Source organism: Enhydra lutris, unplaced genomic scaffold (genome assembly GCF_002288905.1).
Source record: "Enhydra lutris kenyoni isolate GAN:26980312 unplaced genomic scaffold, ASM228890v2 scaffoldscaffold58, whole genome shotgun sequence".
NCBI lineage: Eukaryota > Metazoa > Chordata > Mammalia > Carnivora > Mustelidae > Enhydra > Enhydra lutris.
In genome coordinates, this window is record NW_019154142.1 from 2,250,436 (window position 1) to 2,266,331 (window position 15,896).

Genomic DNA, 15,896 nt, shown 5'->3' on the forward strand with positions numbered 1-15,896 from the left:
GACATTATATTGACAAATGACCTCATTTCTCCCTTAATCCAAGAAAAAAAAATCTGAAAAGTCTGTAAAAAAATTAAAAAAAAAATGTCATAAGGAACGTAGCAACCAAAAACAATAGAAGAAGCCAAAGTAAAAGAAATCATATGGTGAATATGAAAACCACTTTGTAAGGTTTTAAAAACATTATTTTCCCATAGGAACAGCACCTTTCATTTTCATCTTCATTATCATCACTTATGAATATTTTCCCTTCGTTTTTCCCGGTTCAAAATATCCAAAAATGTCCCTGTCGCCTGCCCCCTGCCATGGGAATTCTTTTCCTCTTTTACTTTCTCTCAACTCCCCATCTCCTCCTTCAAGGTTCGGTTGCAGGTAATCTGGGTGGCATTAAGTGGTTTTGTCGGCTCTCATCAATCAGTAAACAAGTATTTATTAAGAGTCTCCCAGGGGAGCATCCAAAGCTCCACGAGTGGCATTGCCATCAAGGGGCCACATGCTTTGGCATCAGCTAATTGTGAATTTAAATTCTCCTTCTGCAGTTACCAGCCACATGCCCTTGGGTAAATGACCTGCTCACCTCTCTGCTCTTTTTCTGATGGAAAAACTAAAATAGAACATACTAAACGGTCACATCGTGTAACATGAGATGATAAATGTGAAAGAAAGTATCAGCATACTGCTCAGTAAGTGTAGTTCCTGTCCACTTCATAAGGCTTCTGCTACGTGAGCTAATACTCAACAGACAGTTGTGATTTCCTCAGAATAATTCTGCTACGGGAGTTCAGTCGTTTTTAATGAACTTCACTGCTATTGTTTCTGTTGCTGTTTTTACTGCTACCAGGGGCTTGTGGTAACCATGTCTACAAGCTTTTGGGCAGCACTTGAACGTATCTTTATTATTATTATTTTTGAATTCCCTTATTTCTTTGTTTCAGCTTGGGAATCATTTCTCTCTTTGCTTAGTGCTGCTTTTAAGAAACAGCCAGATGTCTATACAATGTGTCGTTTCTGGCCATGTACTCTGTTATTTAGATACTCTGCTTTGTTCAGCTAAGATACGGTGTCTGTTAAAGCTTTAGTAATCTAGGGAAACTGTAATTGTACTGTTCTTGGCACACCAGATGAAAAAAACTGGAGATGAAGGAGGGCTTAAATGTCGCTGTAGGTCTTTTTTTTTTTTAAGATTTTATTTATTTATTTGACAGAGAGAGATCACAAGTAGGCAGAGAGGCAGGCAGAGAGAGAGGAGGAAGCAGGCTCCCTGCTGAGCAGAGAGCCTGATGCGGGGCTCGATCCCAGGACCCTGAGATCATGACCTGAGCCGAAGGCAGTGGCTTAACCCACTGAGCCACCCAGGCGCCCCTCGCTGTAGGTCTTTAACCTTTATTTTATTCATAAAAGGAAATAATAAACTTTTTAAAAACTTTAATTTTATATAAATTGCCTATTACCAGTATGCTTTCTGTGATGAAAGATTATTAAGATATCCATTAAAGCTGGCATAGCTAAAGGGAAGGAACTTGGGGGTTGAAAGAGCGGTTAACTTTCTCCCCAGTTTAGCACAATTTTTGGTAAACCTTGGATGGTGTGACTTCTCTTTGGTTTGTATGCTCTGACCAAGACCAACAACTCCCAGCTTTTCAGACCCCGCCCTGGCGGACGCTGAGGCACTTCATGATGGTCTGGGAAACCAAAGAGGCATCTTGCATGTTAGATCAACCAAGCACCTTTGGTCTTCCCCGAGCAGGGTTTATTCAGGGGCTGCTAGGATACGGTCTCTTAGTATATAGTCTGAGACTGACTACAAAACAGAATGAGATTTTACTTCCTGTGCCCTAGACACACTTACTAGAAACTATTGTCTTGGACTCTTCATTTCTGAAAAATTCCAAGTGATTTCCACCTAACACAGTAAGTGTTGAGTTTTTGTCTTTGTTTTTGGTAACTCTTTGCTTTGCCAAGCTTTGCCATCTCGCTTTGAAGAGAGAATATAGTGTTAGGATTCTAATAGTTAACAGTAGTTTCCATTAAAAGTTCTTTAAATTGGGGTGCCTGGGTGGCTCAGTGGGTTAAGCCTCTGCCTTTGGCTCAGGTCATGATCCCAGGGTCCTGGGATCGAGCCCCGCATTGGGCTCTCTGCTCAGCGGGGAGCCTGCTTCCCTCTCTCTCTCTCTCTGCCTGCCTCTCTGCCTACTTGTGATCTCTGTCTGTCAAATAAATAAATAAATAAATCTTTTTTTTTTTAAAGTTCTTTATATTAAAAAAGGTTTCTATTTTTCACAATCTAATTATATTGTTAGTGGGAATACATTTATTTTATTCTCTTCCTCTTGAAAATGCTCTGCAAGAACAAATATTTCAGCCTCCTGGTGATATTTGTCATGCTTCATTTTTGTAAAGTACCCAAATATTCATAAAGTTCTATCCCACATTGTCTTACTCAAGGCTTAAGTCATAATAATCCTGTGAGATAGACATTATCTTCGTTGCACAGATGAGGATACCAAAATTTGGAGAGTTTCCATTATAAAACTAAACCAAGATGTTACTCAGGGTCTTTGACTCCCAATTCAGTGGACTTTGCACCTCACCACAGAGGACTAGTTCACATTAGTTGAGCTCTTGAATGAAAACTGTGGTTCTCCTCAGCATCCTCAGCTGACAAGAGGATGCTTTGGAGGGTGCCATGGGCCTGTCATAAGGAGAAGAGGGGATGTAAACAAATGTTTGGAGATACCGCAGTGAGCCTATTTAAGGCATCCAACGGAAGCTAGACTGGCGGTAGGAGCTTACCCCATAGAGCAAATCCTCCACGGTGACAGCTGGACTTACCATAATGGGAGGGTCTGTAGGTGGAGTATTGGTGCTTTTGACAGTGAAAGATCCTCCTGGGTGGCGGAAAAAATAGTGGAGTCATATTCAGTAAGGTTTCATAACCTACTGTTTACCAGATGGCATGTGCATCTCAGTAGAAGGTTCAATAGCTTGTTGTGATATTCTTGTAAATCTTGGGCTCCTTCCCCCATAGCCTTCATAGCCCTAGTCATTCCCCCCCACATGCAGATGTCTCCCCAGTGTTATCCCTAAGCCCAGCAATCACCCTTCATTTCTGTAATTATCTACACAGCGGACCTAACCCACTCCCACCCACTATGGACAGTATATTGGGATTTCTCCCCAAATTGCCCATCCACCAGGATCACCCTCTCCAGGAAGTTATTAACAGGATCTGGAAGTCTCGAAGGAGGAAATGGAGGAAAGCCATTCTGGGCCCATGAGGAAACTGATGGAAACATAGAGATCAGAGCAAAGAGGTGTGAGAAGTAGTTAAGCAGCTGACCGGAAGGCCACAGAGGCTGGTGTTGGGGAGTGACAAGCAGGAAGGAGGCTGACCATCCAAGCTGGGCCCTCAGAGGGAAGGGCCTGTGCTTTCAAGAAGAGATTGGACTTGATCCAGCAAATAACCAAAAAATAGATGAGGGAAGAACAACCTGTATGAGAAGAATAATCAGACTATACCAGCCATAGGAAATGCACAAAGAGAACATCCCCAAATGTTAAGAAATAAGGGAGACATTAAGTTTCTCCCTAAGACAAGACAAGAAAAAATTAAGGAGAAAGAGTTTGCTAAACTCCGGTGACTCAAGAGGAAAAAAAAAAAAAAAGGTAGAAAATGACTATGACTAAGGTTTGTGTGTCATTCACTCCACTGTAAAAAAAAAAAAAAAAAAACGGCAAAACATGATGCAAGATTAATTCAGACCCATCCAGTTGGAATCTCTGAAGGTGGTGGCAGGTGTGCTTTTTCTGAAGTTTCTGCTCTACCATAGAGACCCTGGAGCCTATGCAGCAAAGCAGAGCGATTCCAGGCTCACCACCCTTCAGTTAGCCTTCTGGTACTTCTGAGCCAGCAAGCACGGCTAGCCCATTGCTGGGAGATGTCGTGATACCCACAGACGAAGGCGGCTGCTCACACTCATCCAGCACCTACAGCAATGGAGGGCTCACTGCAGCTGTGGCTGCCCAGACCCCCACCACAGAATGCAGAGGCGGTTGGAGATGACCACACTGGGCTGTCAGCCCAGAGGCCCTGCCTCCGGGAATTGGGAGGTAGCCCCAGCCTTAGACACTGGGTGACCTGTAGCTGAAGACCTACCAGAGCGCCAGTGAGCCGGGGAACGTGCCGCAGAGTGTGAAGCAGGAGAGTGTGGGCACTCCGTTCCGGTACTGGAGGAGGCCAAGTGGCTTCGCCAGCCTTCCTCTGAGTTGCTTCTCTGTATGGGGCTGCTGACCCTCCCTAAGGCCACGGGACAAGCACATTTACCTCTACTCTTCTCATCTGTCCCATTGGTAGCTGGCCTTCTTCAACTACATAATAGCTCTTTGTTCTCTGACCATGAATACATGTGAAATTCATTCACACTAACAAAAGATGACATATAATCCCTTATGTTAGTATCATAGCAATAAATCTGTGTCCAGTGATGTTCCTGGTAGAAGCCTTGCTTCATTTTCACTGTGGGCCTACAGAGTGGGGAGGTCAGAGCCTGTCCCCACTTTATAGATAGGGAAAGAGAGGCCCTGGACATCGAAGCAGCCCCACAGACGATCACAGAGCTACTGGAGGAAACCGTGACTAGGGGACTTGAGCAGTTTTCTTTTCTCAGCCTTATTGTTGCAGTATTTGCATTTCAACAGGGATCAGAGCCCCCCAGCTAATGGCCTGTGGCTCCAACTGCCAACTTCAACATTAGACATTAACCTTGAGACACAAAATTGACTCTTTCAGGGCAGCCCTGAGTCACACAGCGCAAGTTACTGCCTTTGCCTTTGCATTACCTCTGCCAGTTGTGTGATCACGGGCAAGTTAGAGAAAACTGCCTGAGCTTCACTTTACCTGTTCATAAAGTGGAAATAACTTCATCGAGTTTTCTTTTTATCATCATCATCATCATCATCATTATTATGTTATGCTAGACACCGTATAGTATATCATTGGTTTTTGATGTAGTGTTCCATGATTCATTGTATATAACACCCAGTGCTCCATGCAATATGTGCCCTCATTAATATACTCATAGGGTTTTCTGAGAATTTCCTGAAATACCTCTTTTCCTTCTCTTCCCCATTTTACCTACACACAACACAGGATGTGCTCGGTCAAAACCAACAGGCTCACCCAGTGTCTGCAAAGACCCTTTCTATCACCTCCTCTCTGCTTTGGCTCCTGGCCCTTCCTCTGTCCCCCTCAATTCCTGTGTCCAGTGACCATCTCCTGAGATTCTCAAACTAGCCAAGCCTTCTTCCCCCTCGGTACTTTTGTGCACGCCGGTTCCTCTGCCTGAGACCCACTGTGCCCTCGTCCGCCCTCCTTGCTTCTCATCCTCAGCTGTCAGACAAGGTGTCACTTCTTCAGGAAAGACTGAATCACTTCCTCCTATTATTCTTTCTCATTACTTCCTATAATTTTCCTCTGGTAGTATAACTTGTAAGCATATGTGAATCTGATGCTTACTGGTTTAATATCCGTCTTCTCCACTAGACCACAGACTCCCATGTTGGCCACCATCTATCTCTTTAGCACCCAGTAGAGAATCTAGCACATAAGGCACATTCCATAAATATTTGTTGACTGTTGGATATCTGACCTCTCTCCTTTGGTTTTTCTTCTTAAACTCTCCTCACCAGATCATGCACTATATTCCACAGAAAAAGCATTCCCATGGAACTCACCTCCCCAACCATTTCTTTATTTTCTTTCCTCAATAATATATATATTATCATGAATTAGGTTGCGTTCTCTGGTTGTTTTGCGATTTCTGCTCCTATAATTAGTTTTTCAAGGGCTAAAACTCTTTCAGGATCTTTTTTGGAATCCTTCATAAATCTAATAGAATCATTGGAAATGTTCTTGGTGGTCGGTAATCTCCTGATGAGTGGATGAATAGACCAGTCAATCAATCCTAGTATATCCCTTTCCACATAGCAAACATGGAAATACCATTGCAAGAAAATAATTTCTACCCATGGCCCACTGCTGGAGTCCCTCTTCTCAGGTTACTATTTTGAGTTTCAATAAGAAACAAACAATCTTATCTTGAAAGGGGGATTGGATTTACTTTGTAATAAGAAAGACTGAATTGGAAGCTTGCATTTTTTTCCCCCAAATTTAATAATAGAACTAGTAAACCTTTACACTCCTCAGCCAGCCTTACTTAGGAATAAGAGTACAAAGCTTCCCGGTAAGCTTTTGTCATGATAGAAGAGTGAAACCCATATCACCAAGTCTGTGTGAATTCATTGAGGGCCAGCAGGGGGTCACACAGCAGGGGAATCTAGTCTGCTGCATGTTTCCAGAATTAGTCAGTCCAATCCCGGACTGAGCAGAGGGGGCAAAGGGCAACATCAGGTTACTTGGAGCCACTGTCCTCCGACATCTGAGGTCCTGATAGTCATCACTGATGACCTCGGAGAGTAAAGAATTAGCTTTTGATCTCACCCCCTTTACAGTTAGAACAAAGCAAAAAATCATGCAAGTAAATATATAGTAAATCATGCAAGTAAATATATAGTAAATCATGCAAGTAAATATATAGTAAATATATAGTATAATATATGCATTAGTTCACTTTGACAATTGCCCAGCAGGTTCTTTCTAGTTAGTAACTTCCCCCTAGTTTAGCATTTGATCTTATACCAATGGCCCAGAAAAAAGGAAGGCAAGTTTGGGTAAATACCTATAATTGAACATTGTCAAGGTCAGAATGGGATCTTTTCTCTATGACACCTCACTTAATCGCCTGTGTTCCCCCTCCATGGCTTTGTGACAAACCACAGAGCCTATTAGAGGCAATTGTTGATGAGTCCCCTTCTCTTCCTGTCTGTCAGGCTGCAGAAGTCCTGAAGGTTGATGGAGGGCCATGCTATTCAAACAGCAGGCGTGGCTCAGACAGAAGCTGCTCGTGCTGGGAAGCCTTGCGGTTGGGAGTCTGCTGTATCTAGTCGCCAGAGTTGGGAGCTTGGATAGGTAGGTAATCAACACATATGTATGCCCGTGTGACTTCAAGTGTCTCTTGATTTAAACTTCCTTAGGACATAATCTTAAATCTATCCATTTGTTTTCTTCTCTCAAAATTCCCAAGAAACAGGCTTTCCTGCAGTATTGATTTTGATTTATTGAGCCTTTAAGAGAAAGGGCTCCAAGTTGCTCAAACCAAGGTGTTCGTCAAGATCCATTTGTATTCTGTGTGCCTTGACATTTGTTTTCAGAGAAGGGATAAAGCCGTATACAGTAAAAATGTCATTTATTAGAGCTCAGTGTGGTCTGTGTGCATCTGGTTATTGACCTCTAGCCATCGCAAAATTGTGATGTTGTAGCTATTTATCTTCATTTTGCAGTTTATGAGGGAGCAACTAATGTGCTACCGTGAGCGTTAAGATTATGTATGAGCCTGGAAAGGAGCTCATCAAGTTTGGAATCCATTGCCTTGGAAAGATGGCTGCAGGCTTGGGGAGTTTTAACTATGTAAATTAGGTCTGGTTTCCAGGAGCTGAAAGTACCAGATGAGGAGGCTGCCACTCAGGGTAATTGCCCAGAGAACAATGGAAAATCCAGGGAAAGGAAATTTACAGAACTAGCACTTGACTGTAAATGAGCAAACCGTTGAGAGGTACTAGACTTGCAGAAGGCCAGGCAAATAACAGCTGCCCTCCCATTGAGGACCTCTGGACTGTCTCACATTCGGTATGATTGGAAGAGACAGAAAAGTTAATTTCTGAAATGCGAAGCTCCCTTCTTTGCCCTTTAAAATGAATTATTGCACTGGAAAGACAGAAGTATGTTCTCTATGAATTCAACTCCCATTTTCCATGAAAATCCAGCCACACTTACCATGAAAATATCTTCCTTACAGTTTTCCTTTTCTAATCTATAGATCTTATCACTAGGTTATTTAACAAATAATATTGCAGTGGTTTTATTTTCCTTCAGCCAGTGTTAGGTTTGACTGGTAAAGTGAATCTGTCTGATGCTTTTCAACTCAAAATTCCTAAGTGAACTTCCCACTCACTAGTTGCTAAGTATGGGAAATGGTATAATCCAGAGCTTGTCACTGACTTTAAGTAGTTCTCTAAAGTGGTACTTGATTATTAGTGAAAAGCCTGGAGGTGGGCACCACTGTCCTATGTCCCTAATGGAACTTTTATGTCAAGTTCGTCCCCTACGCTTAGTTAGCTTCCAGTCATTTCCTTTTTATTGAGTAATTGATCCAATGATCATTAGCACATTAGTTATTCAGTTGAAGATTCTTTTTATTTTTTTTTAAGATTTTATTTATTTATTTGACAGAGATCACAAGTAAACAGAGAGGCAGGCAGAGGGAGAGGGGGAAGCAGGCTCCCCGCTGAGCAGAGAGCCCGATGTGGGGCTCAATCCCAGGACCCTGAGACCATGACCTGAGCCAAAGGCAGAGACTTAACCCACTGAGCCACCCAGGTGCCCCGATTCTTTTCATTTTTAACTTGATGTCTCTTCTCTCTAATGGGATGGGTTTGGGGCTTTCCAAAAAACTCTCATTTGAGAGTATGGACAAAATTACGTCTGAAATCAACACACACTTACTTAGCCCTATCCTTTAGTAACTGAAGACCTGCTCTCTGGGTGAGGGGCTGAGCTCCCCCTTCCTGTCTTAAGATCCCATGTTTTTTTTCATATCTGAGGCCCATGCTCAGAATCTACTCTTCAGGAAATGGTAATAATGAGTTAGGAAGTCAAAAAAGCAAAAAACTGCAGGGTTTGAGCTCCCAAAGTGGAAGGTAGAAAGAGGAAGGAAGGAAAGAAGGAACGGCCCTTTCTAGAAGTAGAGAAAGTCTTTCCTGCCCTAATAGGACAGAAATGGTCTATTTCAGCCTCTCTTGCAGAGTTCGGCAAGAGAATTAAGTCCTTAGAGAAAAGGATTTGACTACTTCCTCAATTCTCCCAAGGATGGTAGTAACATCATTCTAGATGCATTGGAGAGAAGTCCATCCTTTATATCCAGTGGATGCTGTAGGGAACTGGGGCTTAATTCTCAACTACCCAAGAAGAGCTAAAAGATGAATTTGTCATATCCCCATGTCACAATTTTAAAAATATTTTTGACTATGTATGTGTTGCTACTTTTATATCTTCCATGTAGAGCTCTAGCATATTTATCTTATTAACAAATTTATTAAAACAAAATTCATGTTAACCTAAAATATTAAATGTGATTCCCATCTTTATACGATTCCATATTTTCATGTTTTTCACAATGAGCATGAATTGTTTCTAAAATCATAAAAAACAAACACCACAAACAAATAATATATAAAGTATAGTTTTCCATAAGCCTTATGATAGATAGACATCTAGACAGATGGGCAAACTCCTTTCCCTCAGTTCTGTAGAATGCTGTGGCATGACGAAGTTTTCCTCTTCTCCCTTTAATTATAAACATTACAGAAGATGAGAATGGTACAGTAGGTCTCTCGGGAAAAGCAAGAGACAGCCTCATTAGCTAGAAGCTTCAGCTGGAGGATTGGCTTAGCAGCATTTTGACTAATCTTATACCCTTTAGCAAGAAGGCTGAAATGCCTTTTCAGATAAACTTGGGGAAGTTATAATGAATTTCAGCTAGGTTCCAGACTGTTACCCAAAAGGAAACACCATATGCCACCCCTAGACATCGGCCATGACAAATCAAGCCGTAACTCTAATCTAATATCATTACGATTGTTATCATGCCTTTCTCTCTGAAAAAAGCAGTGGTGGTTGCTCATTATTTCGGGCAACGCTGACGTGGAAATCCTCCTTTCTGGCTCCATCCACTGCATTCCCTCCTTCCTACGCTTGAGTCCCTGATATCCTTGGGCTTGGCAGTGAGGACCCACAGCTTCTGGCTCTGCCAAGGTCTGGTTGATCTCTGGTCAGGCGTGGGAGGTGAGAGACGGCACTTGGGGATGGCAATGGATTTGTTCTCACATTCAGCAAAGTCAAACCATAATCCCAACCCCTTTAGACAGAAAGAGAGAGAGAGGCAGAAGAAATACAGCATTTACCTAGCTGTCCCCAAGGCCCATGGCAGGAATTCTCATAGAACGCAAAGTTCAGCAAGTCCCAAGATTGGATTTTTGAAGGTTGACGAAACAACTAGCCACAGGCTGAGACCAGGACCTCTATTAGATTAGATCTCAGATTTCTAAGAGCCACATGAGTGCTGCATAGTTGCAAGGAAGTCATACCCCACGGAACGCAAAAGACACGCGGCCTCCTAGCCAGCCTTCGCCCTCCCAGCTCAAGATGCTCCTCTTCTGCCTTTCACGTTTCCTAAATGATGTTAACTGCTGAGCTGTTAAAAGGCTATTAGTATGACCGGTGCCACATGCCTGTCCTGTACTGCGAACATAAGTACATGCTGTAGTCAATTAAGTACTTGACGAATAAAAATTTTAAGGAGCACTAATAAAAATAATCCCATCAATTATGTGTGCTCCATTTAATACAGGACTGCTTAAAATAAAATTTCCCAAACATATGTTCATTATGGATTGCGGCAGGCTGGGAACCAGTGGTTTTATTTATGCATTGAAAGTCTTACCCCAACTAGGGAAGCAGAAAAATGATACGTTAGTCACCATGAGCTTCTAAAAGCTTCTGTCTGTTGCTTTCAGGCTACAGCCCATTTGCCCCATCGAAGGCCGATTCGGAGCCCGCAGCCAGCCCGAATTCCCTCTCCGAGCCCTGCAGTTTAAGCGTGGCCTGCTGCACGAGTTCCGGAAGGGCAACGCTTCCAAGGATCAGGTTCGCCTTCATGACCTGGTCCAGCAGCTCCCCAAGGCCATTATCATTGGGGTGAGGAAAGGAGGCACCAGGGCCCTGCTGGAGATGCTGAACCTCCATCCAGCTGTGGTCAAAGCCTCTCAAGAAATCCACTTTTTTGACAACGATGAGAATTATGCCAAGGGCATTGAGTGGTACAGGAAAAAGATGCCTTTTTCCTACCCACAGCAAATCACCATTGAAAAGAGCCCAGCGTATTTTATCACGGAGGAGGTTCCGGAAAGGATTTACAAAATGAACTCATCCATCAAGTTGTTGATCATTGTCAGGGAGCCGACCACAAGAGCTATTTCTGATTACACTCAGGTGCTAGAGGGGAAGGAGAGGAAGAATAAAACTTACTACAAGTTCGAGAAGCTGGCAATAGACCCCAATACCTGCGAAGTGAACACAAAGTACAAGGCCGTGAGAACAAGCATCTACACCAAACATCTGGAACGGTGGTTAAAGTACTTTCCGATTGAGCAATTTCACATCGTCGATGGAGATCGCCTCATCACGGAACCTCTGCCAGAACTTCAGCTCGTGGAGAAGTTCCTAAACCTTCCCCCGAGGATAAGTCAGTATAATTTATACTTTAATGCCACCAGAGGGTTTTACTGTTTGCGATTTAACATTATCTTTAATAAGTGCCTGGCGGGCAGCAAGGGGCGCATTCATCCAGAGGTGGACCCCTCTGTCATTACCAAATTGCGCAAATTTTTTCACCCTTTCAATCAAAAATTTTACCAGATCACTGGGAGGACATTGAACTGGCCCTAAAATAGTAAGTCCTATAACACTATGTGTTGTGGCTGGAGACACACAATGTCTCCTCTAGATTAAAATATGCACTTTTCTTAGACACAACTATCCAAGTCGTTTTTTCCATGTATACCTGTACATACACAGTGTGTGACCAAATATAAGATCAATTTTTTTCTATTGAAAAGTTACAAAAATTAATTTGCTGTCCGAGTAGTTGCATCTTTTAAGCTATTTACAAAAAGAAGAGGTGGTGGTATTGGGGGAAAGTGACTTCAGCTCTTCTCAAAAAGCTTAGTCTTCCTTTGAGTCAGAATTTGTCGCCCGCCATTTTCATAGAGTTAAGCCAAAAGATTATGTGTGAAAACGTACCAATGGCTGTGAAGCTTGGGGAAGTAGAGGACCCAGTTATGCATTCTTTTCTAAGGGAAAACTGGCTCTTTAATTCAGCCACTGAATCGGTGCCGTGAAAACAGAAAATACTGTTTTCTTATTATTTGAAAGAATGTCATATCTCATAAAATTGACATTGTCCCAAAGTTCCTGTGGTGATTTTGCACTATTGTTTTCTCGTATAGACCATGGTGTCACTTGTAGCATGTCAATCACACTTTGGAAAGTTAAAGTCCTTTTACTTCCATGTTCTATGTCAACAAAGAGAAATGTCATGTACATAATGTATATTGTTGTAAATACTGGTTTCACACTAAGTAATTCTATTTTGTAAACTGAATATGGCTATTTAATTTATTGTGAAAATTAAATTTATCGTGGTATTTAAAAATGGAATGGATTAAAATTACTCTGTGTGCAACCTTTTTTTTTTTTTTAAACTCGGTTTTGTTTTACACGCCCCCTGCTGGCTCCCCAAATCGAAGCTGTTCATGTGCGTATGAGCGCACTTGGAAAGATAACGCTTCTCCACTGGATTTCTGTACCCTTGTGAAAATGTTTTTATGAAGTGAGGTTGAATATATTAAAAAAAAAAAAAAAAACTCAGCCATCTGGAAATCTAGTCATAGAGCCATCTCAAAGAATACTAGCTCTTGTGCTACAACTTTGTAACAATTAATTTTCATGCAATTGCTGCTATGTCAGGAGAGAGACAGAAATATTTTAACATAAATCAAGGCATAGAAGAGTCACAATTTTATTTGAACCTCTAATCAGAGTCAGACCAGTGGAGAAATTAAATAAAATAAGATTAGGAAACTCGTGTGGTCTCTGTACTGAAAGCTGCTGATGCTTCACAAATGAATACAAAGTCTCAGAAGTCCCTCTTTGAGATGAAAAAAAAAAAAATCAGTCTTCTCAGAAATGATCAAATACATAGTGCTGTTGTATGTTTACTAATGTAAACATACGGCTTCTATTTCCATCCAGAGAAATTAATGCTAAATTGGGTGTGTGCTAACATCAGATACACTGTATCATGCTTAAATATAATTCCGAAAACCCTGGAAAGAGGTGTGTCGACAGCAACACAAAGACGGATTTTTCCAATCATGGCTACTTATCCGGTAGAAGATGTTTGAGTGTTTGAGGGAGTTTTGTTCAACATCACATTGAGCGTGCCTAGAGAAATGAGCGAATTACAATGGGTTCCCTTTTGATTGTAATAAGTGTTGATTTTCTCCATGAGTTGTTTCTCCTGTCCAGTGACTTGATGGTGAACTTTTCTAAATAAATAGCCCTTTCCCCTCTGGTGTCGGTATATATTGCTTCTCAGGCTACAGCCTTAGTGATCATCTCTCCCGTTTCAACTAGCAATGATGCCGTTCTCTCAGCATGGAGTAGGCGTGACACCGGCACACGCTGACAGACCAGCTTCTCCCTCACCATGCAGCGACTCTGGCGAGAGGGTCTCGGGTCTAGATGCCAATCCCTTCTCCCTCAAGCCATGAATGAAATCAAACATAATGAATGTAGCATTAGATTTCCTTGTGCCTCAACTGTCAGCAAGCTCTGAATACTACATTCAAGGTCATAATCACATGCCATCATCAATTCTATTGGAACTCTTTCTAGAGCACTGCGTAGCTCGTACCATATTATAACAGTAACTGTGAAATTATGCCCCATTGGAACACAGGTGTTTCCAAAAGTCAGCCTGAGTATTCCACCGATAAAACTGATAAATGGCAGCCTTTTCCTAGGCAACGACAGGAATTTTTCTAAAACGAATAGAAATTTATCAGTGATCATCTTTTATGTTCTACATTTTTCTTAAATTTTGCTGCAGTTTCCAACAATGTGTATCTCAGAGTTTATTCAAAGATTCTATTTGACTTATACTGACTTTTCTCATTGGTTATTTTTGGCCTAGTAAGCCAACATTTCTTCATCACACTCAGAAAAAAAGGGTCTGTGATTTCCAATAGTTCTGCTTCCTGAATAAGTTTGAGAATTGCTTTAAACCTTGGAGCCTCCCCACAGGGGCCTAAATCAGAAGGCCTGGACTGGGAAGATGTTTTGGAAATAGGTTTCACTGCACTGAAAAAAAAAACAAAAAAACAAAAAAACCAGCCACAGCCACTGCTGACTGAGCAACATAGAAGTAAAAATCCTGTAACTTAGTAGCTTACTTCCACTGGAGGTTTTAAACCTCCTTGTTTAGAAAAATGTTTCCTGTTGTCACCAAATAAGCAGCAGACCTCTAGAGAAATGCTCAGCTCATTACCTTAGCCCTACCAGGGCTCTCTTGAATAAGTCATTCCTTTTTCATCATGAAATCTCTGTGTTCCTCCTGGAGGCTTGGTGGCACTATACGGCTTTGTGAAATCGTTCTAACTGCAAAGAGGGGAAAAGAAAAAAAAAAAAAAAACTTTAAACAATGGTGAAGTTTCTGCTGGACCAAAAATGCTGAAATGACACCATTTTGGAAGGCAAGGAATTCTGATTACAAATACACAAACAGGAACGAGAGTCCCAAGGGATCAGAGAGAAAAAGAGACCTACAGACCCAGAGGCATACATCCCCAGTTCCAAGTCTGTCCCCTACTCAACCTGAAATCACCTCACAGAAGCCCTCAGTTGATGAAAACACTCGCTTCCCCTACTAACCTCACTGCCGTACAGGAAACATCTAAGACATTAGGGTCCTTACTTGTGGATGAGAAAGCAAAGGCATGTGAACCATCATAATCACATCTGATCTTAGACTTGGCACCTTTCATGTGGCGAGACCAGCAAGAACCCTCACTGATTGCTACCAAGGCTGACAGGGCCTCACGAGAGCACTGTTTGGGCGCTGCAGCTGGTAGAAGGGCCCTGTGAGGAGCATTACCCGGGGCCCGGGGGGGGGCGTGTTGCTGCTAAGGCAAGGTGGGAACCCAGGACAAGGGAAATCCACATGCCAGCCTCGCCAGTAAGTTTTTGCTTTCTCCGATTAGCAGTTAGCCAAATTGGATTGCCTCCATAAGCCTGATTTGAGAATTTCCCAGGGATGGAGAATTTCAAATGATCGTAAAATAGTGTCTTCCTGCTGAAGTCTCTTGTAATCTTTTGGCACACTCAGCAGCCATTCTCTGCTCAGGAGAACAGTCCACAGTGTAAGCAAAAAAGCAAAAAACTTCGCCGAAAACATTCCCCCTAAAAATGACTAAATACAGCAAAATCCTAGCAGCTGGGGCTAACAAGGTGAAAATATAGAATATCTTCAAGCACACTCATTACAATTATTCCCAAGGGGATGAGCCGCAAAACTACCCTATCAATATATTGAAAAATATCTAATTGCATCTGCTTTAGGAAATAAAAGCCTCTCGATTGGCATAATTTCTTTTTTCTAAATTGGTGTTCCTCAAGTATTTCAAAACAGTCTGTTCTCTTAAGCAGGTTCCTCAGGCCCTCTAACATCTGTTTATCAATTTTCATAGGAAGCCTTTAGGGCGAGGCCAAGGATGAAATTTAGGCCGAAATAGGGTCATTCAGTAAGGTTCTAATCAAGGGTGCCTTACTACACGTTACAAATGCAAATGCAAATGCACTTTCAAAGATTTCTTTCCAATGACATTTTAGGATACCTTTTAGGAATAAGAGTGCTGTTTAATAATAATTCAAAATGGGGTGGGGAGCAGAAGAGGCAGAACTGAGCTGACGACAGTATGCATTCCCATAGAAAGCCCCTGACTGGTATCCCAAAGAACGAGTGTCTGTTATTTACAGGCAGCTCAGCTGAGAAGAAACACTCTTTCAGGTACAACACATGAGCAGCAGCAGACTTGGTACCTGACAGGTCTCCTTCTATCCCTCCTGAGTCCATGAACCATGTCAGTCTACCAGGTCTTGGGGA

General features: G+C 42.1%; 1 protein-coding gene across 1 annotated transcript in view; it reads left to right on the plus strand.

Annotated features, from left to right (window-relative positions):
- The window catches only part of LOC111158330 (heparan sulfate-glucosamine 3-sulfotransferase 5), a 161,586-nt gene extending 149,156 nt beyond the window's left edge, over nucleotides 1-12,430 (plus strand). Inside the window, exons 4-5 of the mRNA XM_022520307.1 lie at nucleotides 6,889-7,027; nucleotides 10,690-12,430. Of these exons, the coding sequence (XP_022376015.1) occupies nucleotides 6,921-7,027; nucleotides 10,690-11,620 (1,038 nt within the window). The 5' untranslated portion in view covers nucleotides 6,889-6,920 and the 3' untranslated portion in view covers nucleotides 11,621-12,430. The remainder of the gene's footprint in view (nucleotides 1-6,888; nucleotides 7,028-10,689) is intronic.
- The last annotated feature ends 3,466 nt before the right edge of the window (nucleotides 12,431-15,896 follow it).